At 44.2% G+C, this 25,269-nt stretch overlaps 1 protein-coding gene across 2 annotated transcripts in view; it reads right to left on the reverse strand.

The window, feature by feature from the left end:
* The window catches only part of DERA (deoxyribose-phosphate aldolase), a 93,990-nt gene extending 70,365 nt beyond the window's left edge, over positions 1-23,625 (reverse strand). For both annotated transcript variants that reach the window (XR_013997294.1, XM_081114695.1), the window contains exon 1: positions 23,494-23,625. Coding sequence is in view for 1 of the 2 variants with exons in the window: in XM_081114695.1 (XP_080970821.1) it covers positions 23,494-23,524 (31 nt within the window). In the remaining variant the exon portion in view is untranslated. The remainder of the gene's footprint in view (positions 1-23,493) is intronic.
* Positions 23,626-25,269: the final 1,644 nt, after the last annotated feature.

Below are 25,269 nucleotides of genomic sequence, written 5' to 3' on the forward strand. Positions count from 1 at the left end.
CATCCCTCAAGCGGTCCTTAGCCCTGCTGCGGAGGCAGGACCGGCTCCCACCACCGCCACTACGCTTGCCAGCCGTGAGCCCGGCTTCTGGCTGAGCGGTGCTCCTCCTGTGGGAACGCACTGGCCACCAGGGGGAAGCTCCTGCGTTGAGCGTCTGCCCCCTGGTGGTCAGTGCGTGTCATGGAGACCAGTCGTTCTGCCGCTCAGTTGATTTGCATATTAGCCTTTTATTATATAGGGCTGTACCACCCAAATTTGTTCCCTAGTGCTGCCTCCAGTCATTTTCTGAGATGCACTTGTACAGGTTTCATCCCAGACTCTTTTACTGAGAACCTCTTGCTAACTGACTATTATTTCTGTGTTGTTTATTTTCAATTCTAATTTGCAACTTCCCAGGGGTGAGCCACACCCTCCCGTACAAGTGCCTAGCACAATAACTGCTGCTCAATATGTCTGTTGCATCACAGTAAATTTATTTTTTACTTCAGACACTGAAACTAGTGAAGTATCAACTTGATTGCATCTAGTCTTTCTACCTTAGCCATGGGAAAGGTTAGCTTAGCTACTAAAAAAGAGCCCTGAATATCAGTACATGCCTGATCCAGCCAGGCTCAGAAGACATTCAATTTATATAAATGAGCAGACTCAGCCTCACCCAGTTCCTAAGCCAGAAAGATACAAGCCAGAGACTGTGCTGGGAGCCTGATCCTTACCAGCAGATGGAGTCTAGAATTAGTCTTCCTCCCAAAGCCCAGTATCCAATAAACCCTGGGTGAGTCCATATAGGGCATCCAGGCCCCCACTGGACATTAGCCAACTCTTCCAACAGTCCTCAGAATCCAGAGATGCTCTATAAACCAAGACGCCAGCAACCTGACAACATAGGCTGCCACAGCACTCAGAGCCTTGCTACTCTGTCATCTCCCCAGAGCCACTCTGCCCCTAATCGCTAATTCCCATCCCACACACATCACCAACCAGATCATTCTTTAGGATTCCAATCCAAGTCCAGGCCATTGATGAGTTTATTACACCCTCTGAAATACTTCAACTTAAATTGCTGGCACCAAGTTAAAAGCCAACTTGATCCCTCTGCAGCAATCTTGACTATTCTCTGCTTACACTCCTCTTCCATCTGGCTATCATTTCTAGTATGTCTTATATCCATGGCTACATGGGTTATAACATTCTTTCAGAATGTTTGAGGGGTTGGTTAATGTCCAGTGGCGCCATGGATGCCCTAGAGGGCTCTCCAGGTCTGACTAGGATTTCCATTTATTCATCCATTCAATGCCAGCCACTGCTATAGGCTCTGCAGATTCAGCAGTGAAAGAAAAAAAACAAAATTCTACTCTAAAGAGCTTGTTCTGATGAAAAGAACCAGATAAACATGTAACTACTAGAGGCATGGGTGGGGCCCCTCAGCCTGGCTGGCAATGGGGGCCTATCAGGGCCGGCCAGCAGGGGAAGTGGGACTGTGGGAAGTTGGCTGTGGGAGCACACTGACCACCAAGGGGCAGTTCCTGCATTGAGCGTCTGGCCCCTGGTGGTCAGTGCACACCACAGTGACCGGTCGAACAGTCATTCGGTCACTTAGGCTTTTATATATATATATACTAGAGGCCGGTGCACAAAATTCGTGTACTGGGGGGTGTCCCTCAGCCCAGCCTGCACCCTCTCCAATCTAGGACCCCTTGAGAGATGTCCAACTGCCTGTGGGATTGGGCCTAAACCAGCAGTTGGACATCCCTCTCACAATCCGGGACTGCTGGCTTCCAACCGCTCGCCTGCCTGCCTGCCTGATTGTCCCAACCACTCTGCCTGCCAGCCTGATCACCCCCTAACCGCTCCCCTGCCAGCCTGATCAACACCTAACTGCTCCCCTGCCGGCCCAATCACCCCCAACTGCCCTCCCCTGCTGGCCTGGTCACCCCCAACTGCCCTCCCCTGCCAGCCTGTTTGCCCACAACTGCCCTCCCCTGCCAGCCATCTTTTGATGACCATCTTATGACCACATGGGGGCAGCCATATTGTGCGAGGGCATGATGGTCAATTTGCATATTACCTCTTTATTATATAGGATATATGGCTGCAATGAAAAGTTATATAGGATAAGAAATGGAGGATGCAGGGATTGGCACAGTCAGAGAAAGTCTCTGATAAGAAAACATTTGAGCAGAACCCCAGTTGAAATAGGAAGTGAGCAATGAGGCCACTATCCAGGGAAACAGTGTCCAGGCAGAAGTGCAAATGCAAAGGGCCTAAGGCAAGAGTGAACATGTCATACGTGAGGCAAAGCTGAGACACAGGTGTAATGGAGGAGAGTCAGCAAGAGGGGCAGGAAGTGGTAGAGAGAAAGTCAGAGAGGAAGGCAAGGGCCAGGCCATTGAGTAAAATGTTTTCCAAACTGAGAGTCATGACCCATAGATGTGTCATGATATCAATTCGGTCAGTTGCAACCAGCATTAAAAAAAAAAAGAAGAAGAAGAAGAAGAAGAAGAAGAAGAAGAAGAAGAAGAAGAAGAAGAAGAAGAAGAAGAAGAAGAAGAAGAAGAAGAAGAAGAAGAAGAAGAAGAAGAAGAAGAAGAAGAGGAAATAGAATAAAATAGAAAAACATCAGGGTACACTCTCTGTAATACTTGCGGGGGGGGGGGTCATTTACGGAAGTTCTGTTTTAATCACATGTATGTAGGCATGTACTTTGTGGCAATATAATACACAAAGCCTGTTAGAAAGCTCCTTAAGTAGGACTCTTTCAAGCTGGAAAGGACTTTAGGTGTGAAATGGGAAGTCTTTTGAGAATTCTGAGCACAGGGCTAAAAGGATTTGATTTACATTTTAAAAGCAAGCCTCTGGCTGCTGGGGGGAAGCCAACTGAAAGGCTCACACAAGAGCAGGTGGTGGCTCACACCAGAACACTCCAGTGGCGGGGCCAGTGGTGGAAACCCCACCAGTCCACTGACGGGAACATCTCTATTCTGCCTTCAAACAAATAAGAGCTACCTCCTCTCTGGTGCCATTATTCCCATCTACAGAGTGAACAGTCCAAGAAAAGTTGACATTCCAGAAGCAGCTCCAAGGTTCACAAAGCACACAGTTCAAGGACGTTTCCTCTGCTCTCCACCCAGAAATATCCTCAGATAAGTGGGAGATTCACAGATCAGAACAAACTGTCAGGGCTGGTCTCTGGGCCTCCTCTCCGACCCTCTCCACACTTTAACGACTGGAATGAAATCTAACCATTCCTCCCAGTACCGACCATCTGCTGAGCTTTTAAATATATTTTTATTGATTTCAGAGAGGAAGGGATAGGGAGATAGAAACACCAATGATGACAGAGTCATTGATCGGCTGCCTCCTGCATGCCCCACACTGGGGACCAAGCCAACAACCTGGACATGTGCCCTGACCAGGAATTGAACCATGACCTCCTGGTTCATAGGTCGAAGCTCAACCACTGAGCCACACTGGCTGGGCCATCTGCTGAGCTTTTAGTCACTACAGTGACCACATCATCCTGGGCAACTAGGACATGCCCAGTTGGCACACCCTTGTCCCATCTAGTTGGGCATTTGTCTTGTACATTTCATTTTAAACAAACTTAAACCAGTTCAGGTTTGGTAGACCCCAACTTCTACCATGGTCTCCAGTAATAGTGTTAAAGGGTGTGCAGTGAGCAGAGCTCTCACCTGAATATGTGGTTCACTCTAAGAAACCAAAACCTGACTTTTTCCCACCTTCCCAAACATAACAGAAACAACACTCCCAGTACGCAGGGCATTCATTGGCGGCTCAGGGCACTGGGAGTGTCTGTGGCTAGCAACAGCTGAGTCCTTCCAGTCTTGAGTGATGATAGGAGAAGTAACACTGTTCTTTCTCTGCAGTCATGTGCTACAGCTGCCAGCTGTGCCCTGGCCTGAGCCCCAAACTGCAAGAGATACAGCCACACCATGCCACACGTCAATAGGGTCACGAGAAGTGTCTGGATGTGTAGGTGAGATGAACATGGAATATGTCGGGGAATCTCTAGATTCCTTGAGGAGAGCAGACTGAAAGCAATGCTTTGGTCATTTTTATATTCAATAAATCTAAAATTATTTATTTGGGGTTAGGTTTCTTTATTTTGAAAAAAAAATCCATCAGCAGCAGTGAACTCAAAAAAAAGTAGATTCTGAATTTTTATTTCTCAGGAAAGTTGACAATCTGTAATCTGGACAAAATGCTCTTCAACATTTATCATGTGTCAACATCGCTCTACAGAGATATCACGGGCTCCAAGAAGACCCAAACTTGCTTCAAAAGCATTTGTAGATACTTCAAAAATTAGCTTTTATGTTAAGAATCTTGTGCCTAAAGATGACAATTTAATACCGCCTCAAAGGGTAGTCACATAAAACTCTGAAGCATGACTTTTCCTTCAGATAAAATGTGTGCTCTAAATATTGCTCATTTTACATCCAAATTTCCTGATGTGTATAAGAAAAAAAACACACAGCTATTCATTTTTTGTTTCCAGAAGCAGAATTTCACAAACAAGTAGGAAATAACAGTTTTATATCAGAATCAAAACATGATTCATCACTTGGCTACTATGTGACAAGAAAACTTAAGGAAGGGACATCTGGGGACAAGGAAGGAGGATTTATAAACAGCAACGACATCAGAGGAAGTGCTGGCATCAGAGGGGAAGGGAGAAAAAAGTGGGTGATTTAACAACACAAAGAATCGACTTAAAGCAACTACATTATTTCTCTACCCTTAGTGAAATAATTGATACAGGCAAGCATTACCAATGGATGCAAAAGACACTGAGTGATAAGTTCATGGGTCAACTGGATATGCACATGGTATAGAAGTACTGCCTCATACATTACTTGCAGGTCAAAGGGCTAAACGGGAACTGTACAATCGGCAGATGTAGCTGCAGTCTTTTTAGACATATGACCCAACTTAACATCAGACACTCTTTATATGCCTCATGACATGATGCAGAATGAACTACATAGCATCACTACTGAAGTGCTCTGACCAGACCTGTTTAATCTGAATCTAATCAAGTTTTAGATAGGGGGTGGTGAATTTTCGATTCTGTGTGCCAACTGGACTGGCTCACGGGGTGTCCAGGTACTTTTTTAAAACATTATTTCTGGGTGTATCTTGTGAGGGTGTTTCAAGCGGGATCAACCCCTGAATGCGTACACTGATGAAAGCAGACTGCCCTCTGCAATGTGGGTGGGCCTCATCCAATCCCCTGAAAGCCAGGATAGAACAAAAGGCTGAGTGAGAAAGAGCTCTCTCAGTGTCTGCCTCCCCCAGCAGGGACACTGGGCTAGCCCTGACCTCAGACTTGCACTCAAAAGGGAACTTACACCATTGACTCTTCTGGTTCTCAGGCCCTCAGGCTTAGACTCAACTCACACCATCCACTCTCCTGGGTCTCCAGCTCGCCACCTGCAGGTCGTGGACTTCTCAGCCTCCAGAATCACGTGAGCCAATCTTTTATACTATATCTCTTTATTTATATCTACATCTATTTACCTCCTACTACTGATTCTAGAAAAACCAGACTTAGGCAAGATACAACTTCCAAATTAAAGGAAACACAGAAGACAGAGAAATAAGTTACATGACATCATGAGGCAATAACCAGATAAATCCCCAAGTTGGGGCAGTCAGATAACCCAACAGCATCAAACTCAGTAAAAGAAGGGATTCTATTTCAGATTAAGGGAAACAAATACAACTGAATATAATCCATAGTCCTGATTCGGAACCTGGCTTGAACCAACCAGTAATAAAATACATTTTGGGGACAACTGAAGAAATTGAAATATGAATTGGTATTAGATGATATGAAAGAATTATTTCAAATTTGGTTAATGTGACAATGGTATTAATAAAAATATTTTTATTCCTTAAAATGCTAAAAGTATTTATTTATTTTTTTAAATATATTCTATTGATTTTTTACAGAGAGGAAGGGAGAGGGATAGAGAGTTAGAGTCATGGATGAGATAGAAACATCGATCAGCTGCCTCCTGCACACCCCCTACTGGGATGTGCCTACAACCAAGGTACATGCCCTTGACCAGACTGGAACCTAGGACCCTTCAGTCCCCAGGCCGACGCTCTATCAACTGAGCCAAACCAGATAGGGCCTAAAAGTATTTATGAGTAAAATGTCATTATGATTATAATTTTAATTTTAAATATTTCATGCCCTGGCTAGTGTGGCTCAGCTGATTAGGCACTGCCCATGCCCCAAAAGATTGCCGCTCCTATTCCTGGTCAGGTACATGCCCAGGTTCTGGGTTTGATCCCCGATATGGGGCATGCAGGAGGCAGGTGGTCCATGTTCCATTCTCTCATCCATGTTTCTCTTTCTCTCTCCCTCTCCCTTCCTCTCTCTCATCTAAATTCTTAGGTATAAGCAATAGCTAATCTAAATTTCAGTATCTGCTTAAAATTACTCATTTTCCCTGGCTGGTGTGACTCAGTTGGTTGGGCATTGTACCATGCACCAAGAGGTCACCATTCAATTCCCTTCCCGGTCAGGGCACATGCCCGGGTTGCAGCTCGGTCCCCAGTGGTGGGCATGCCGGAGAAAGCCGATAAACGTTGCACTCTCACTTTGATGTTCCTCTCTCTCTCTCTTTCTCTCTCTCTCTCTCTCTCTCTCTCTCTCTCTCTCTCTCTTTCTCCCCCGTCCCTTCCTCCCTCCCTCCCCTCCCTTCCTCTCTAAAATCAATATTTTTAAAAAAACATACTTGAAGTAAATAAATTACTCTCATTGGTCAGAATAGCATTACCAAAGAAAACCTCAAAAGTCATTTGGAAGGCAAAGTCAACAAAGGACTTCAGACAAATTAAACACCCCCCCCCCAAAAAAAATTATATATATATATATATATATATATATATATACATATATATATACATATATATATATATATACATATATATACATATATATATATATATATATATATATATATATATATATGACTAATGTAAACATTTAACTCTCCTACCCAATGTGGTCATTTTAAATCCTGACTCTCAAGCAAAAATTTCATTTAGAACCTCAATGCTTTTATTTACTTATCTGCAAAGGACATGGTATTAATTAGTTAATATAATTTACCACCAACAGCCTTTAGCATTATATCTCTGGTGCTATTTTTCTAATTATATGGACCTTTATAACAAACTGACAGCTGACTTGATCCACTACCCCAAGTAATACTGACACATCTAGTCAAGTAAATTTGTAAGCCTCATGCCTAGAATACTATGCCCTCCATTCTCACTGGGGAGCTCCCTCTCATCCTTCAGGTTATCAGCTTAAACATTCTCTACAAAGCTTTCCCTGATGCCTCATCCATAAGGTGTCCCTGTTCATGTGTGACCTCAACACCCTGTACTGCTCTGCTGTCAAGATTATCATAGAGAAAAACAGGACTAAGGGAAAGTCAATATTCAGCCATCACCAGCGCCCTTCGACTCAACTCCAAGAGCACTAGCAGTCAGGCTATGTTCCCCCAGGCAAAACATGGGAGGATTCATCTCCAGACAGGTTAGTAAGCCAGGACAAGTGGAATAGGGATAAGAGGAACTGAGAGAGATAGTTAAATGGCCCAGCAGTTCTTGCCACCTAGTAAATTACAAAGTCCTATCTTCCCTAACTAAGGACACTTGAGAGTAAATGGTGTACACTTCTCCTCCCAACCAGAGAGCAAACGGCTTAAATCACCCTACTCAGGAGATCGGTAACAGAAATTCAATCAGTGCCATTTGTGCCAATCACACCCAAGGATGGATGAAGTCAGGGGAGTAAATCTCATTTTGGTATATCAGCATAAAGCTGATGAATATTCTATTGAGATCCTCCCCTAAAATTCCTGGCTTTAGAAAACAGACAAGAACCCTCAAGACAAAGAGGGTTCTCTCTCTGGAGCACACCCACACCTTTCTTCCCTCTCAGGCATACATCTTTACCTTTCTCCCTTAAACTCTAAGGGTCCCCACAAGACCTGCAATCAGGGGAGAAATGGGGATTGGCAGCTCGTCCTGGGCTTACCCCCTGAACTTGTCTCCAAGGCCCCCTTTTCTCTGGCTTTTCAGTGAGCTCACAGCAGCCCATCTTGGCTCACTTCTGCCACTGTGACTTTTCCTTCTCAGTGAGTCCACAGAGCCCAGTGTGCCGACCAAGTACTGCCGACCAAGGAAGCTCACCCGAGCTTTGGTGTCCAGAGTGTTGAGTGGGTCTTGGTCACAAAGACAGTTAACCCCCATGTGGCTGGCCTCAGTTCCCAGCCTCCGGAGGTCAAGCTAAGACCACATGGCCCAAAGCGGTCACCAGGAACCACCCTGTCAGACTCTCTGGTGCGGGCCAAAGCCCCCGGAAAACAAAGACACTCTTACCAGCCAGGACAGTCCAAGGGTTTAGAGATCATCTCCCAAGAACCAAGGATAAAAGCCAGTCCTGTCTTTGGACACAACTAAATGCTTTACTACACAAATGCCTCATTCTTAAATATGAAGGGACAACCAAGGACTACCTGATATAAAAGGAAAGCTTCTAACAGAGTAAAAACAACTGGACAGGAAAGAGTGGAGGGCACTAAGAGGCAACAGAACACTGTGGGAAGCAGAAAAAAACTATGACTATAAATAATATCCGCATGCATAAAACAAGAGGAGAAAGCTAAAGGGGGACAGAAAGAAAAAGGGGGTTCTATGGAAAGTAACCTCACCGGGTGATCTGATCATAAATTTCTAACTGGGCAGCTCAAGATGGGTAGTCACACCCCAGGCATATGACTTCTTTAGTGAAAGGTTAACCTTTGCCTTAAGCAAGACCTACGCATTGTTTCTGTGCAGCTAAATCAACACACCTTTCAGATAACCATCCTCAAGAGAGAACATAATCTTAACTATCCTGTAATCTAATTCCCACCTTCTCTCCCCCACTTCATGTCATCTTCCTCACTTTTCCTTCTTAGTTCAAATGCATAAAAGGCACTGCAAAACACTTCTTCTCCTGAGCATTTCAGATATTGCTCCTGGGCATATGTTGTCAGTTTGGCTCAATCAAACTATTATAAACATTCTCTACAGGTTTGGACATTTTGTAGGTGGACACTATTAAGAAAAAGAAACTAAAGAGCTCTTAGAAATTAAAAATGTGATAGAAATGAGAAGTCCAATGGAAGACTTGAAAGATGATATGAGGGAATCTCCTATTCCCCCATCCTCCCAAGGTGGGGGGAAAAATGAGACAGTAAACAGGAGAGAGAAAAAAGTTAAAATCAAAGGATCAATAGAAAAAGTCCAACATCCAAGAAGTAGGAATTCCAGGACAAAATTAAGAAAATGAAAGGGAAAAAATTAATCAGAGAAATAATTCGAGAAAAAAGAAAGGCCTCATTACAAAACGGGGATAAGAAGAGCATCAAATTTGTCAAGAGGAACACTGGATAGAAGCCAAACACAATGGGAGAATACCTTGAAATTCCTGAGAAAACAATTTCAAATATAGGATTCTATTCTCAGCTAAAATATCGATTAAATATGACAAAGGGTAAAAGCATGTTTTGACATTCCAAGCCTTTATTTTCAGGAAGTTGCTGATAAGTGCACTCCACCAAATCAGGAAGGAAACCATGAAAGAGGAAGACATGGGATCCAGAAAACGGGGCCGTAAGTGTAGTGTGAAAAGGAAGCCTTGGGTGAAGGTGGGGAGAGCCCTGTCTACCAGGGATGCAGCAGGCTTCCAGACAAGCTGGATTCAGAGAGGAGAGTTGAGGACGCGAGGGGTGACGTCTCCTAGAAAAATACAAACCTAATGAATTACATCATCTCTTTGAATGCACCAACAAAGCAGTTTCATTGCTGACAGCTGGCGTAGGGTTGAATTAGTAATAACTACACTGAAAACTGAACAAATGAGACAATTCCAGAGAAAATAAAAATTTATTCAAAAAATAAAATGTAATCACAGTCTACCATATGGCTTATAAATGAATATTGACACAGTCTTAATAATAGACACACTGAAAATGTATCTAACTAAAATGATATTGCCATAATGAGAGGATGGAAGAGGGGCCCTCGGAGAGGAAGGGGGAGATACCGTGCAAGAGAGCTAAATCTTTATCTTCCATAGCAGAACGTCAATGCATAAAATTCAAAACGGAAAAATTAAGACTCACAGTACAAGCGTGTTATTTTGAAATGTGGAGGCAAACACCAGAAGAAAAGGCTCCCTGTGGGGAGCAGGAAGTATGGATGTAGAGGGTGGGACAGGAGATGGCTGTATTAACTCTTACAAACATGCCTTTTTAAAGAATATACATATATATATATATTTTTTCAATAAAAATTCAAATAACATTTGAAAAGAGAGGAGAGAAGCATTTGCTAATTAATCGGGATGAATACCAGCAGGCCTTATGCTGTACAATAAAAGAAGGTGGGGAGTATTCTACATTTTTGTTTGTTTTCTTAAAGGAATCTCCAAAGATTAGTTAAAAGTAAGAGTCTGAACCCAAGACTGACACTAAAGAACCCACTTCACCTCAGTGTTTATAAACTACTTCATGTTTGTCCATTATTTTATCCCTCTCACGATTCTCCCAAGAGATTTGCCTCCAGGCATGCAGCCAACATTAAGGGTCAGATGATCTCCCAGTAATTCTCTAAGTTCCATTCAGCTATTTCACTTCCCCTCCATTTCGTAAGTTTCATTAGAAAGCATACCATTACATTCCTAAAAGATGCAGCTTCTCCTTTCTCACAGGCCATCCGGACTTACATTCTGGGCTCCACATACGGATTTACAGTGTGACTAAAATCTCAGTGTATCCCAGAGGTTTTGATTTGTACAGACAGAAGAAAATATCTCAAGGGGGATATACACAAAATGTCCTTTACAGTTTGTTCTATACCTGGCCAATCCTTCACTTTTATGAAATGAATTCAATCCTACCAGTCTAAATCAAGTGTTGGTTCTTCAGCCTCTATCTATACCTGTTACTTCACCAGGAAAAGCAAGTTAAGGGTCTATATAAGTTCATAAGTGCTTGTCAAATTTGGAAAACATGCATACACACACACACACACATCAAACAATATTGTGAATTAATTCTTGAGTTGACAATACTTTGAAAACTGTCATTTAAAAATTAATTCTTTCATGTTTTTCAGTCAAATTAACATCTTAAATAAATTTGCTAATAGACAAAAATTCCCATCTCACAGAACATAGTATTACCCAGATCTCAATTTTACTACTATGCATTCTCTTGAAAATATGCCATTAGACTTATTAAACCAAACTTGGATTTCTGGGAAATTTTCTGATCAGCTTCTCCAAGCCCCTACATGTGCCCAGAGTTCAGAAAGAATCATTAGACCTTGGAGAAATTCATCAAGAAGCTGGAAAACTTTGGCACCCTGCTCAGTAAAGATCCAACTCTCAGCCCTTTGAGACGATTTGATCAATTATTCTAGGAGCTTAAGAGAAAACCTATTTAAGTCTTTCCTCTCAATGAGGTACTTGATGACAGACTTTCCTAAATTAAATTCTGAAAATGTCCCAAAATGCCCTGCTATTTATTGATTTCACATGATAAGTCCACAGAAAATATTATTCATAAAGCTGCTACCGATGCTGGAAGCTGTGCCAATCACACAAATTAGAGTCCGCAAGGATACTTACATAAGAAAACAGACCTACATACAATTAATCCTGTCAAAATATCATATACATAATTTAAATGCTACAGAACTAAAAATAATTATTATTATTTTGTTTAAATGTAAGTATGTTAAGCTCCGGGGGGGGGGGGGGGGGGGGACAAATATCTTAATGGAACTTAATGGTTCTATAAAATCTGTACCTATTTTTCCTGAAACCTATTTCCCCATTACCACTCCTGTACTCAATGTACTCTGCTCTCAGCACACACACACACACACACACACACACACTATCCCACTTAAATCTCATTCCAGGAAAAATCTATTACCAGTCATTTGTACTATACCCATGGATTTAAGGTAATATATGACCTCTCCCAGGAACATTTACTTTTATGTTTGACCTCTCAGGTAAGATATAGTAAATAATGAAGGACATATTTTATGAGGGGTGTTAAAAACTTATTTCCTAAAGTTTGTGAGTTCATATTATTCCTGACACCTAATCTTTTGGGCAAATACTTTGTAAAATGACCTAAGACTCACTTCAATTTTGCGATTAAAATTTGTATGTTTAAATTTTGAAACCAACGCCAGAGTTTTACCAAAAATATTGCTAGTTCTCAAGCAATAGCACATGAGCATGTGTCTGAGCTCATATATCTAACATAGTCATAGGATAGCACCAATAAATCTTATCAAACGAACACTTACTCTGTCATCTTGTTATTTATCAATTTCAAAGATGCTGATCACAAAAATAGGTTAGAAAAATAAAAGAACTTGGGATGAATAAATTCCCATGGGGTGGAGGATTCCCAATGATAAATACCTTTAACATATTCTCATATGAAGGAAAGCAAATCATTAGAAAGTTACTGAGTACATATCTCATTTCAACCACCGCCGCATTCCAGCATGCACTGCGGCTCCAACTGCCCTAGACTCTGTGAACTTCTCCTCACGACTTCATGTTATATTCCGCTCAGCAAACTTGTTCACAACCAGTTATTCTTTAGTTTTAAGTTTAGAACGTCCCCACATTCCTATATTTTGTGAAAGGGAAGGTACGTAATTCTTATTGCGGCTCACTACCTTTCAGGCACTGTGCCCATTGCTCTACTTATAATATCTCTCTTTTAATCTTCACAATTACTCTATGACTGAGCTTTTATTCACCTCATTTTTTTAAGTGTGAAAACTCAAAAAACAATAGGTAGAAGAATCAGGATTTGAATCCCACAGATTCAGAATTCAAAGTCTAATTTCCTTTCAAAACAGAAGCTATCTTTAATTACATGGGTAACCATCCCAACATATATATTAATTTGCAGAAAATTTTAATCTGGGTAGTCTAGAACTAAATAACCAAATTCTCAATCTTGAACATGCGATTCTGATTTGAAACCAAAGTGAACTAAGGTTTGAAAGTAAAGGAAAAAATTAAAAAGAAACATGTGTTGTGTAACTGGTATATGTATTATCCATGCTTTATGTCACCTTCTCATTACCCTTTTGCCGGAAGCCGGTCCATCCTTGCTGCTTGACACAGTCGCTGCAGGATAGAAACATCTGCACAGCATATGTTTCAAGGGACCTGGCGTATATAGCATACTGTTCTTAATATGTTTGCTCCCCTTAGCGCTGTGTGTTTTAAGCAAGGTCACCTCTCCGAGAAAGCTTGTTTCCCCAGGTAGGGGTTTTTCCCTGAAGTCAGGGAGGGGATAAAACTCCTTAAGTAAGTGCCAGGCGGGTAGTCAATCACTTTAACTACAAACAATCACACTTAAGCTACATAATCTTTACTCCTTGGAATGGAGATAAGAAACGCCCTAACCTTTGTAATAGAAATTGACAGGATTAAAATCAACTGGTATAAATACGGATGTAACAAGACAATAAACAGCAGAACCTCTCTGGAGATCCAGACCAGAACTTGGCTGGAGATCCTGGCTAGGCTGCTGATCAACTGAACACTGTCTCCGTGTCATTCCTTCTTCGCCGACTCCGTCCACACCTTTGGGAACCCCTGGACCTGCTGGGGTTGGACCCCGGCACCCTTTGATTTGCAGAAAATATCAAATGCTTTCCAATCCCAACTTACCAGTCTCACGCTCCCCAGCACTGCCTTTATATGTGCTTCAATATATTTTTAAACACAGGCAGAAGGAGCTTGGAATGTAGGTGTACCCCTTAGACAGCAGGCACCTAACATGTGCTAAAATGCCCTGACTGTCAGCAGACAGGGCTGGAGTTGATACCGTCTCCCAAAACAAACAAACAAACCCCCGTTACATTATGGAGCACAGTGACTGCCAACACTGTCTGAGAATATCTGTTCACAACCGAACTTGAGCGGAAATCGCCACCTGCTGGGTGCTGACTCAAAAACACCACCTCCCACAGCACCTGATCGCCTTCTGCAACTTCCATGCAGGAAGTTCTGTTGTGGCACAGGTTTTGCCAAGGAGACTGGTTTTCCTTGTGTTTTCAGATGCTCGGTGACAAGTCAACAAAAATGTTAAAGCACCACCACCCTACTTTAAAAAAGAAGCCATCCGATGTGCCAACTCCGAAGTCTGAGTCAGCTTTACAGTAACACCTCCTGGCCAAGCTGGCCTGGAAGCACGCCCCCTAGTGGAGCAGAACGGGAACACAGGCTTCCCTCCGTCTGCTCCACGGAGCCAGGTGAACCAGGCCAACAGAGCAGGGAAAGAAAGCCTCCCAGAGGAGATGAATCATGAAGGTAGTACTAGGAGTATTCCTGGAATAATGACTACCGTTCATTAGTTACGGGTGACTTAGCTATAACTCTACCACGGGGGCTTTAGGTCCTTTCGCAGATGAGAAAACTGAAGCTCAAAGAGATCAAATTATTTGTCCAAGGTCACACGATTAATGTGAGAGTTAAGATTCAAACAGGTCTGTCTGATTCCGAACCTAGGTTATTTCCAGAATGCTTGTATATAATCTTCAGAGTGAAAAACGTATTTACTTAATTTATCTAGTTGACGTACAATTTTACAAGATTTAACAGACGTCTCTAGTTCCAGGCTTGTGAGATTTTTACCTGACAAACCTGTTTGTAACTTCCTCACAGCACTGTTCCCACCAAGTCAGTCGTTACTTTCTACTAAAGACAGAGATGACATTAATCTGATTAAGGTTATACATAGTTTTCACGAAATGGAAGTACATTCTAAAGTAACCAAATAATTAGCATAGCAAACCTGAAAAGATAAATACAGTTTGTACTATTTGAACAAACAACTGGAAAAAAGTTAACCAAATATGGATTTTTCTGAGGCAGATGAGAAAGACCAGAGGTAGAGATGTGAGCTCTGTATGAAGCCACCAGCATGATTTAGGTGTGTGAAGGAACGAGGCAAGGATAGGAATAGAAGGAAAGAGGAAGAGGTGAATCCACAAGATACTTTTTTCTTTCAGTGTAAGAAACATTAAGACTATAATCAGTATTCTGTTATGCAGAGGGACAAATACAAAATAAAAGGCTCTGCTTCCATAAAGATTTATGACGTCAAGACGTGCACTAATGAAACACCTAGAGAGAATGTGATGTATTCAATCACGTTCAATCACCAAAGAAAGGGGCGGGGGGGGGGGGGGGATGTGAATTGAGCACTGGAGCTTACAGCCTTGAAAGCCAGAGAAGACTGCGATGGCCAGAGAAGGTAGGACAAGGTCTGAAGTCAAGCAGGGAACAACCTACAAACCCACAGAATGGTAATAAAGCCAAGTAATAATCAGAAAACTCAGGAAAGTTCAGAACTAAAAGGATCCGCAGGGATCATGTGTCTGTTTTCTGTTTAGTTTTTTTTTTTTAAGAGACCTCATTTTTTGAGAAGTTTTAGGTTCAGAGCAAAATTGAACGGAAGGCACAGAGGTTTCCCATTTACCCCTTGTTCCCCCCTAACACCACAACACATGTATAGCTCCCCCCACTATCAACACTCCCCCCACCACCGCCAAAACTGTTGTGGGGCTCAGGAATGTGCATTGGGTGGTTCTAGTTCAGGGCCACAGCCCGATTGAGCTTCTACAAGGCTAATGGCAGGAGAAGTAATGCAAAGTCTTGGAATAAACCTGCACAGAGAGAACCTGAATTTCAATTCCAGGACTGCCTCTAACCAGCCACGTGACCATAGGCTTAATTTCCTGTGCCTCAGTTTACTCATCTGTAACAGAAGGGTGTTGGACTAATAGCTAAGATGTCTTCCTGCTATGAAATTGTGAGATAGATATAGGGTCAGGCCTTCCTCCCTAAAGCATATATATATATATATATATATATATATATATATATATATATATGTAACTATAAATGTGGACCCTATTATTTTTCCAGAAAATAGGGTTTGAAATATTCATAAGTAATGTTTACTCAAGGGTCTCTACATTAAAGTGTCTGTAGACCTTACGCTTGCCAGATACCTAGTTGAATGTCATGTTAGACATTTTAATGAAACCACACACACACACTCCCCTATCTTGTGGCCCTGGGGTAAGGAACGTGACCACCATATGTTCAGTAGAAAAGCTTATCTGAATCTGGATTACAGGAGAAGTTGATTTAGCTACTTTTTTAACAATATGTTTTGTTCCTTTTTTTATTGAATGCATTGGTGTGACATTGGTTAATACGATTATATGGGTTTCAGGGGTACAATTCTCTAATACATCTTCTGTACATTACACTGTGTGTTCACCTCCCCAAGTCAAGTCTCTTTCCATCACCAGTTTGGCTACTTCGACCGGACTTGCAAGTATCACAATGTTGACATTATTATCCACATTCCTAAGGAGGCAAAGCACCACTTCAGTGACACCTTCTTAGGAAGTAATTACCAGGGGCTCCTCTCTCTGAGACTTTGCTTTAGGGAGGAAGGCCTGACTCTACAAAGAGCGTCAGAAGCTGCAACCAGAGTGCCTCAACGTCTTTAAAAATCTGTATAAACCGGAGCTGAGATGAAACATTTATCCTTCTCTTGCAACCACTTTGGTTTCCAGGGAACTGGCTGCGGCAGCTGAGGCAGGCGGAGGAGAGGCACCTCCGGAGCCATACACATAACACACACCAAAGTTAACTGAACAGGTTCAAAGTGCCTTTTTATGCCTTTAACTCAAAGATGAACACATTTCAAGGTGACCCGATCCTCAAGTGACAGGCAGTGTTTTAAAAGGGCCAGAGCGCTCCACTTAGACAATTTCTAGTGACACACGCTCACAGCGCGTGCTCGCGGGCTCCATCTGCCGTCTCATTGACGGGTCTTGCTCTCCTGGCAGAGGCCTCCCGTTTTAAACGGGCGCCTGAAGTCCGTCTTCCTTCCTAACAATTAAAATCCAAAGGGCTTAGGGACTTTAAAATTTTTTTTTGCTTTTTAACTTAGCGGACACCGTGGAGGACTTTTAATTATTCCATTATACAACAAACCCACATTATTATTTTGTAGGTTTTCTTTTTCTATGTATCAAACCAGTACCAGAATAATAAAACACAGCCTCCTCCGTCATGCTCGTAAGCAAACAGTGAGCGACTTCTAAGGTAAAATCAAAGTCAGTGTTCACAAAGGGACACCCGATTTAGAAATCTAAAAAGGCACATAATCATCGTGTTGACTTGGCGCATGTATTTCAGACACGGAATATGATTTTTCCTTCTTTCTTCACTAAAATGTTACTCTTTGTCATGACAGCAGAATGAGATGATTACAACAGAAATCTGAACGTGGGGTGCCTATGGTTAATGACACATGCCAGGCTGCTTTTGCTCAGTTCCTTGGGAGAAACTACACCCCTCAAAGATGTCCTTTCCCAGAAAACCTCCCCTGGACTCTGTGAGCTCCTCTTTCTCACCTGACCACCCCCTATGGTCACTTTTATTGTTGTTATTGTTCTTAATCCTCACCCGAGGATATTTTTTCCATTGATTTTTAGAGAGAGAGTAGAAGAGGGGGAGAGAGAAACATTGATGTGAGACACGTCTATTGGCTGCCTCCTGAACATGCCCCAGTTGAACCCAGGTAAACGCCCTTGACCTTGAATCGAACCTTGACCTTCAGAGAGGGCTGGGGCTCTAACCACTGAGCAACACCAGCCAGAATCCCTAGGGTCACTTTTATCTTGCTGCAATGATTTCCATGACTGTCTCCCTTAGTTGACTGTGAGCTCCGGGAGAGCTAAGGAAGCTATCTATGTGGAGGTGCCCCAGCCATGGACATGAGCAATAAGTTACAAGTGCCAGGAAAGTGGGCACGCCACTTGTTTATTTTTAATTTTGTACAAATGTATACTATAGGGCAATAAATTTAAAATTTTATTCTGGTCCCCTGAACAAGTGCTCTAAATGAGAGTGGGGGTTGGGGAGGGGGGGATGTGAGCAAGGTAGACCGATGGGGGGGAGGCACTATGGCCCATAGCAGGGTATCGGAGCCTAAACAAGTGAGGGGGACACTCATATACGGGGGCGGCCCAGAGTCCACTCATTACACGGAGGGTATCTGCACAAAGGGGCGGCCAAATATGGGAGGTCAAGGCAAGCATGAGAATGAGAAGGAAGCTATCTATGTGGAGAGCAGCCTGACCGACTGCCACAGACCTGCTGGGGGGCCACAGGCCAAGGTTCTCCAAGCTGGGTGTGTTGCAGAACCACCCAGAATATTTGTTAAGACTCGGAATGCCAGGCCCCAAGACAGTAACTTCGGTTCATTAAGACCTCGGGGTGTCTGCATTTTTAATGAGCTCCCCAATAATGTCAATGCTGCTGGTCCAGGGGCCACATTTCTAGTTCAAAGAAATCAAGCAGCTTGGCCAGAGCTAGAGGCCACCGAACAGGAGGGCCAGATTTGGGTTTGCTTGGTTTTTCCTCTGACTCCAAACAACTCAAGCCTTCTCTCTACAAGAACACATCTGTCACCTACCCACCTAGGACTGACACTGCCCAAAGTAAAAACGTTCCTTGAGGCTTATGTTTAGTTGGAGAAAAGCAGAAATGAACATTTTAAGTGGAAAATACCTTTAGCAGACAGCACTCATCACTACACACTGACATAAAAGTTAACATTGAAGTTGGAGGGTTTCTCCTTCTTTCACATAGCCAAATGCTATCGTAAAAGGACATTTTCCTTGAAGGGCTTTATCATGAGGGTCAGTCTTAAATGAACCTATTTTTTTTAAGTATATTAACTAGAAGTATATACATTAAAATATAAGTACTTAGGACTGGATTAGTGATAATTTTAGTTTTTTGTGCTAATTGTATTTTCTAAAACTTTTACAATAAACATGAATTCCTCTTGTAATAAGAAAAAGAGCCCAGCCGGTGTGGTTCAGTGATTGAGCGATGACCTATGAACCAAGAAATCACCGACTGATTTCCAGTCAAGGCATATGCCCTGGGTGCAGGCTCGATCCCCAGGAGTGGGCGTGCAGGAGGCAGCAGATCAATGATTGTCATCCCTGATAAAATGTTTCTACCTCTCTCTTGCTCTTTGAAATCAATAAAAATATATTTCAAAAAATAAAAAAAAATAAAAATTAATTTCTTTAAAAAAGTTACAATATGTATTTTAAAAGATTTCATTAGAACAGTGGTCGGCAAACTCATTAGTCAACAGAGCCAAATATCAACAGTACAACGACTGAAATTACTTTTGAGAGCCAAATTTTTTAAACTTAAACTATATAGGTAGGTACATTGTTATTAACTTAATTAGGGTACTCCTAAGCTGGTCTTTGCTAAAAATGTCCTCAATCTGATTGAGGTATGTTCGCTGAGGTCGACCCCTTCCAACTCTCCCATCCACACTCGTATTGTATACTTGTTTCGTCTATCTCCTTTCGTTCATCCTCTCTGTATGTCCAAACCATCTCAACATACCTCAATCCTCGACACTACATCTTCTTTCCCTCCACAACGTTCCCTAAAATTAACTTAATAAACTTTACTTAAAGTTTTAAGTCAACTTCGCACTGTACGTGCGTGCCCGCACGTGGTATTTTGTGGAAGAGCCACACTCAAGGGGCCAAAGAGCCGCATGTGGCTCGCGAGCCACGGTTTGACGACCACTGCATTAGAAAACTCTACAGAAGACATCAGAGAAGCAACTGTATAAATTAATAGTGAAGTTTTTTTTTTCTAGTACATAAATAATTCAAGTAACTTATTTTAGTATTTTAGGCTAAACTTCTGTTTAGATTAATGATTAATACCAGTGAAGGAAAAACACTCTTGTGTATCTGATTTTAATTAAACAAAGAAAATAAAACAAAACTGATCATTGAAATCATTGCATAAAAACCACACTTACTATTATTCTACATAGCAACTGTTTTTGTCTATACTGTTTCTTTTCAACAAATGAATGGAGGCGATTCTAATTCTCGCAAATTAAGAAAGCAAAAATGTTATATGTCAACAAGTGGCCCGGTGCACAGATCCGTGCACATTGAAAGGGAATTAATTAGAAGAAAAATCTGCATGGTAATTACGTTACTGCAAAAAATTACATCAAAATAGTATATATAATATAGTATCATAAAATTAATAATACTTTGTATAGAATCCCTGTGTGATCTAATGCTCGATTTCCACAGTTTTAACACAGCTTTATATGTATGCAATTGGCGCCAGCGAGAGCTTTATATGTATTGTGCATGCATGAGTCAACATTTATTTTTAAATTGCCAGAGCGTGTCATTATGTACCAGCCAGTCAGTCGGTCGGACGGTTGGACATACGTATGGTCAGTCACTCAGCCTTTTATATATATACTAGGGGCATGGTGCACGAAATTCGTGCACTGGGTGTTGGGGGGGGGGGGGAGTGTCCCTCAGCCCAGCCTGCCCCCTCTCACATACTGGGAGCCCTCAGGCGTTGACCCCCATCACCCTCCAATCACAGGATCGGCCCCTTGCCCAGGCCTGACGCCTCTGACAGAGGCGTCAGGCCTGGGCAGGGGACCCTCATTTCCCCCCATCACTGGTTCTGCCCCCAGCCCAGGCCTGATGCCTCTGGCCCAGGCGTCAGGCCTGGGCAGGGGACCCCCCAGACCCCTCCAATTGCTGGCTCTGCCCCTTGCCCAGGCCTGATGCCTCGGCCAGAGGTGTAGACCCCCATCACCCTCCGATCGCCTGATCGGCCCCTTGCCCAGGCCTGACACCTCCACCAGAGGTGTCAGGCTTGGACAGGGAACCCCCATCTCCCCCCGATCACTGGCTCTGACCCCCGCCCAGGCCTGAGGCCTCTGGCCCAGGAATCATGCCTGGGCAGGGGACCCCCATCTCCCTCTGATCGCTTGCTCCACCCCCCGCCCAAGCCTGACGCCTCTGACCCAGGCTTCAGGCCTGGGCAAGGGGACCATCATATCCCTCCAATCCCCGGCTTCGCACCCCACCCAGGCCTGATGCCCCTGGCCCAGGCCTGATGCCCCGGCCAGAGGAGTTGACCCTCATCACCCTCCGATCACCAATCACCGGATCGGCCCCTTGACCAGGCCTGAGGCCTCCGGCAGAGGTGTCAGGCCTGGGCAGGGGATCCCCAGCTCCCCGCGGTTGCAGGCTCCGCCCCTGCCCAGGCCTAACGCCTCTGGCTGAGGCATTAGGCCTGGGCAGGGGACTCCCAGCTCCCCGCTCTGCCCCTGCCCAGGCCTAACACCTCTGGCCGAGGCATTAGGCCTGGGCAGGGGACCCCCAGCTCCCCGTAGTTGCAGGCCCCACCCCTGCCCAGGCCTAACACCTCTGGCCTAGGCATCCAGCTCAGGCAGTGGGGACCCGCAGCTGCAGCGGCTCCATGATCGTGGGCTCCACTTTAGGCCCAGGCAAGGGACCCCTAGCTCCCGGGACTGCCAGCTTCGACTGTGCCCAGCTCCCATCGCTGGCTCCACCCCTACTTCCTGCTATCACTGGCCAGGGCGGCAAAGGCGCCTGATCTCCGATCATGGCTGGGGGTCAGGGGGCTCTCCCCTGGGTTTCCGATCACTGTCAGTGGCAGGGGGCTTCTTCCTGCTTTCCCTTTCGCCTCCCTGCATTGTGCCTACATATGCAAATTAGCCGCCATCTTTGTTGGCAGTTAATTTGCATATAGCCCTGATTAGCCAATGAAAAGGGTAGCGCTGTACGCCAATTACCATTTTTCTCTTTTATTAGTGTAGATATAGATATCTCAATTTGAAAAAAGAAAGTAAAAATAGTTTAACTGTATTTCTTGAAAGAACAAAAATTAAACCTCTGAGTTTAGGGAAAATAAAGGTTCATCTTCTATGGGCACAAAGTCACTGAGTCACATCCCTGAAGATACCAAGGTAAGACCTGCACCCCATCCCTACCCCTCACCCCCCATCTTTCAGGATCTTCCAATCTAGGGAATATTCCTTTATTACTAAAGTTCACACTCCAGAGGTAGAGCTAGAGTTTAAAACATAATCTCCCAAATGGCAGTGACTAAAAGGGAATCAATTTAGTGAGGAAATCATCTGTCTTTATAAAAATACTAGAGGCCCAGTGCACAAGATTCGTGCACTGCGGGTGGGGGAGCATCCCCTCAGTCAGGCCTGTGCCCTCTCACAGTCCAGGAGCCCTCGGAGGATGTCCTTAGCTCCCGCCCCCGCCACTGCACTCCCCAGCCATAAGTGGCACAGTGACCACCAGGGGGCAACTCCTGTATCGAGCATCTGCCCCCTGGTGGTCAGTGCACATCATAGGGACTGGTCGTTTCGCCATTCAATCGATTTGCATATTAGCCTTTTACTATATAGGATGCTCTTACCATTCAACCAAAATTCTAGACTACCTCTAGACTGTTTAGTTAGAAAAGATATTTTTAAAGAAATAAAAGTACCCCTATGTTATATATAATTTACAGCTAATGCTCTCAAAATTGGCCCCTAAAAACAGAACTCGCCATATATTTTTATTAACGCCTACTAAGTAGCCACAATGTATCACACTTTGCATCCTCTCATTTAATGTCCAAACCAGTTTACGAGGTAGATACCATTATAAACATTTTACAGATTAAGAAACTTAAGCACTGAGTGGTTAAGGAATGTGCCCAAAGCCACACAGCCAAATTAAAGATCCACCACGCAGATAGCCAAGTTATAAAGCTTACACGGAGATCTTAACCTTTGGCCGATCATGGTCTATGCTATGTTTGAATGACAAAGTGTTCACACTTTCTGGAAATCACAATTAAGTTTTCTTGCCAGTGGTATCTAACTATAGCCATGACAGTTTTTAAAATAGAGAAGTCATTCATTGGGCACTTTTACAAAGCTTCGTACCTTTAAGATCGGACTCAATTCTCCCTAAGTTATATAGAACCGAGGCCTAACCACTTCTCCACCGCCAAGGCCTCTGCCGGGACGCAGCTGAGTTAAAACCCTCTGGAAATCGAGCATTAAGGTCACACGGGGATGCTCTACGAAGTGCGCAAGGGCGGTTTTCAACCAGTTTTGCTGGTTCGGGGTTCGGGGTCCTGCTCTTTGCAATCCAGGAGCTAGAAGGTAAGCGAGTGGGGGGCTGGGAGTCGAATCCTTTCACATCCCCTCCGCTTAGAAAAAGCCGGCTTGGCTGTCTGGGCCGGCGGGGACGCGCCCAAGGGTGAGGTCTCCCCGGCCCGGCCTGGGGTGGGGGCGGCCGGCGCCCCGGCTTCCCGGCCCGGGGAGCACCCGCGTGGGCGCAGGGCCCGGGCGGCGGCGAGCCCCACCGTGGCCGGGAGGAGGCGGCCGGACGCTGGAGGCGGACGCGCGGGAGGCGGAGAGGGGCCCTTACCGAGCTCCGTGCCCGGGTTGTGCGGCGACATGGTGCGGTTCGCTGCAGCGGTCGCCGGGTGCTCCGCCCGGGTTCACCTCCGCCCGGCCCTTCCTCCTTCCTGTTCGCCAGCGACGACGCCGCGATCGCCCCGCCCTGCGCCCTCGGGGCGGAGCGGGGCACCTCGGCCGCGCGGGGCGGACCCGGGCGGGGGCTCCGCGGGGAATCCGGCCGCCCCGCTCCAGGGTCCTCTCCGCGAGCTGCGCGGCTCCAGCACCAGCTCCCGGCGGGAACGCTGGCAAAGCCGTTTTGAAATCCCGAAGTTGCCGGCTGCACGGGGTACCCACGTGTAGGAACTTTTACCAGTAACTGTGAGATGGCATTCCAGGACGGGAGGCAGCGCTGTGGCCGGGAAGAGAAGGGGCCAGGAGTGAGTACCTGGTCTCTCCCCGCGCGCATCAAATGCCCTGCCAGGCTTCATGTTCACCATCTGTAAGAAATGACCTTGACAACTTCTTGGAGCTCCACTAACCTCGGAATGTGTGACGCTAAGATTTTTTTTTTCAGTCTGACTTTTGTGATCAGAAGTTTCAAATGGTCTGAAGTCGCTCAACAGAGGCTACTAGTCGATTCATCTGTACTCACAATCCTAGAAGAAAACTTAGTTATGGCTTGTCTGCCATGAACCGGTTACTGCTTCCAGATGTATGCTAGCGTTTGAGTCTAGAACAGCCCTGCCGAGAATGTGTTATATCTCCACAGCTATCCCTACAGACACCAGATTTCTGACTAGAGAGGCATCCTGAGGTCGTGGAAACTCAGCATAGAACCCCCAATGTGCCAGCAACTCCACTGAGTAACTACGTGATTCTAGGAATGTTGTTGTCTACTTGTCTGAGAAATGGGGATCCAAATGTCTTCGCCTGTAAAGTTGTGGTATATGTGGAAAGCCTGTAGTAGGTGTTCAGCAAATGGAAGCTGTTAATGTTATTGTCAGGTTCACAGGGCAGGTTGGGGATTAAATAGGAAAAGTAACCCCAGTCCTATTCCCTTATACTGAGCTGCCTCTCAGCCTTGTCAACACAGAATTATTGTGACTATTTTGGATGTATCAAGATTCTATTCATACATATAACATTTCCCCTTTATTTTTAGTTTAAAGATAAAATAAAAAAAGCAGGCCCTAAAAGCCTGGAGCTGGCCTAGCACAGCTACATCACCATGCTCTCCAGTTAAACATAGACAATGTCAAAGAATGCCAACATCAGCCAAGGCCATTGTGACCATGATGAATCAACAAAAACAAGACCACTCATAATCATGTCTGAACACAGAAAAAAAACAAAAAACAAACAAACAAAACAAAAAAAAACATGAGCATTGCCCTAACCGGTTTGGCTCAGTGGCTAGAGTGTCGGCCTGTGGACTGAAGGGTCCCAGGTTTGATTCCAGGCAAGGGCATGTACCTTGGTTGCGGGCACATCCCCAGTAGGAGGTGTGCAGGAGGCAGTTGATCAATGTTTCTCTCTCATCGATGTTTCTAACATGTGTTCCTCTCCCTTCCTCTCTGTAAAAAATCAATAAAATAAGTTTTTTTAAAAAAAAACAAAAAAACATGAGCATTGCCTAAACCACAAACATGGCCTAACAGCCTCCTCCTACCCTGGCTAATATAAGTGACTGTCACTTCTTTACCCATCAGTTTTAGCCTCATTCCATTCTTCTTGTGTTTTAGATAATAATTAAGTTGCCTTGTCATAGAATTATCACTGCTTCCTGCCAGCAATCCCGTCCAGG

The sequence above is a fragment of the Myotis nattereri genome, assembly GCF_964212035.1.
Source record: "Myotis nattereri genome assembly, chromosome: 2".
Lineage (NCBI taxonomy): Eukaryota > Metazoa > Chordata > Mammalia > Chiroptera > Vespertilionidae > Myotis > Myotis nattereri.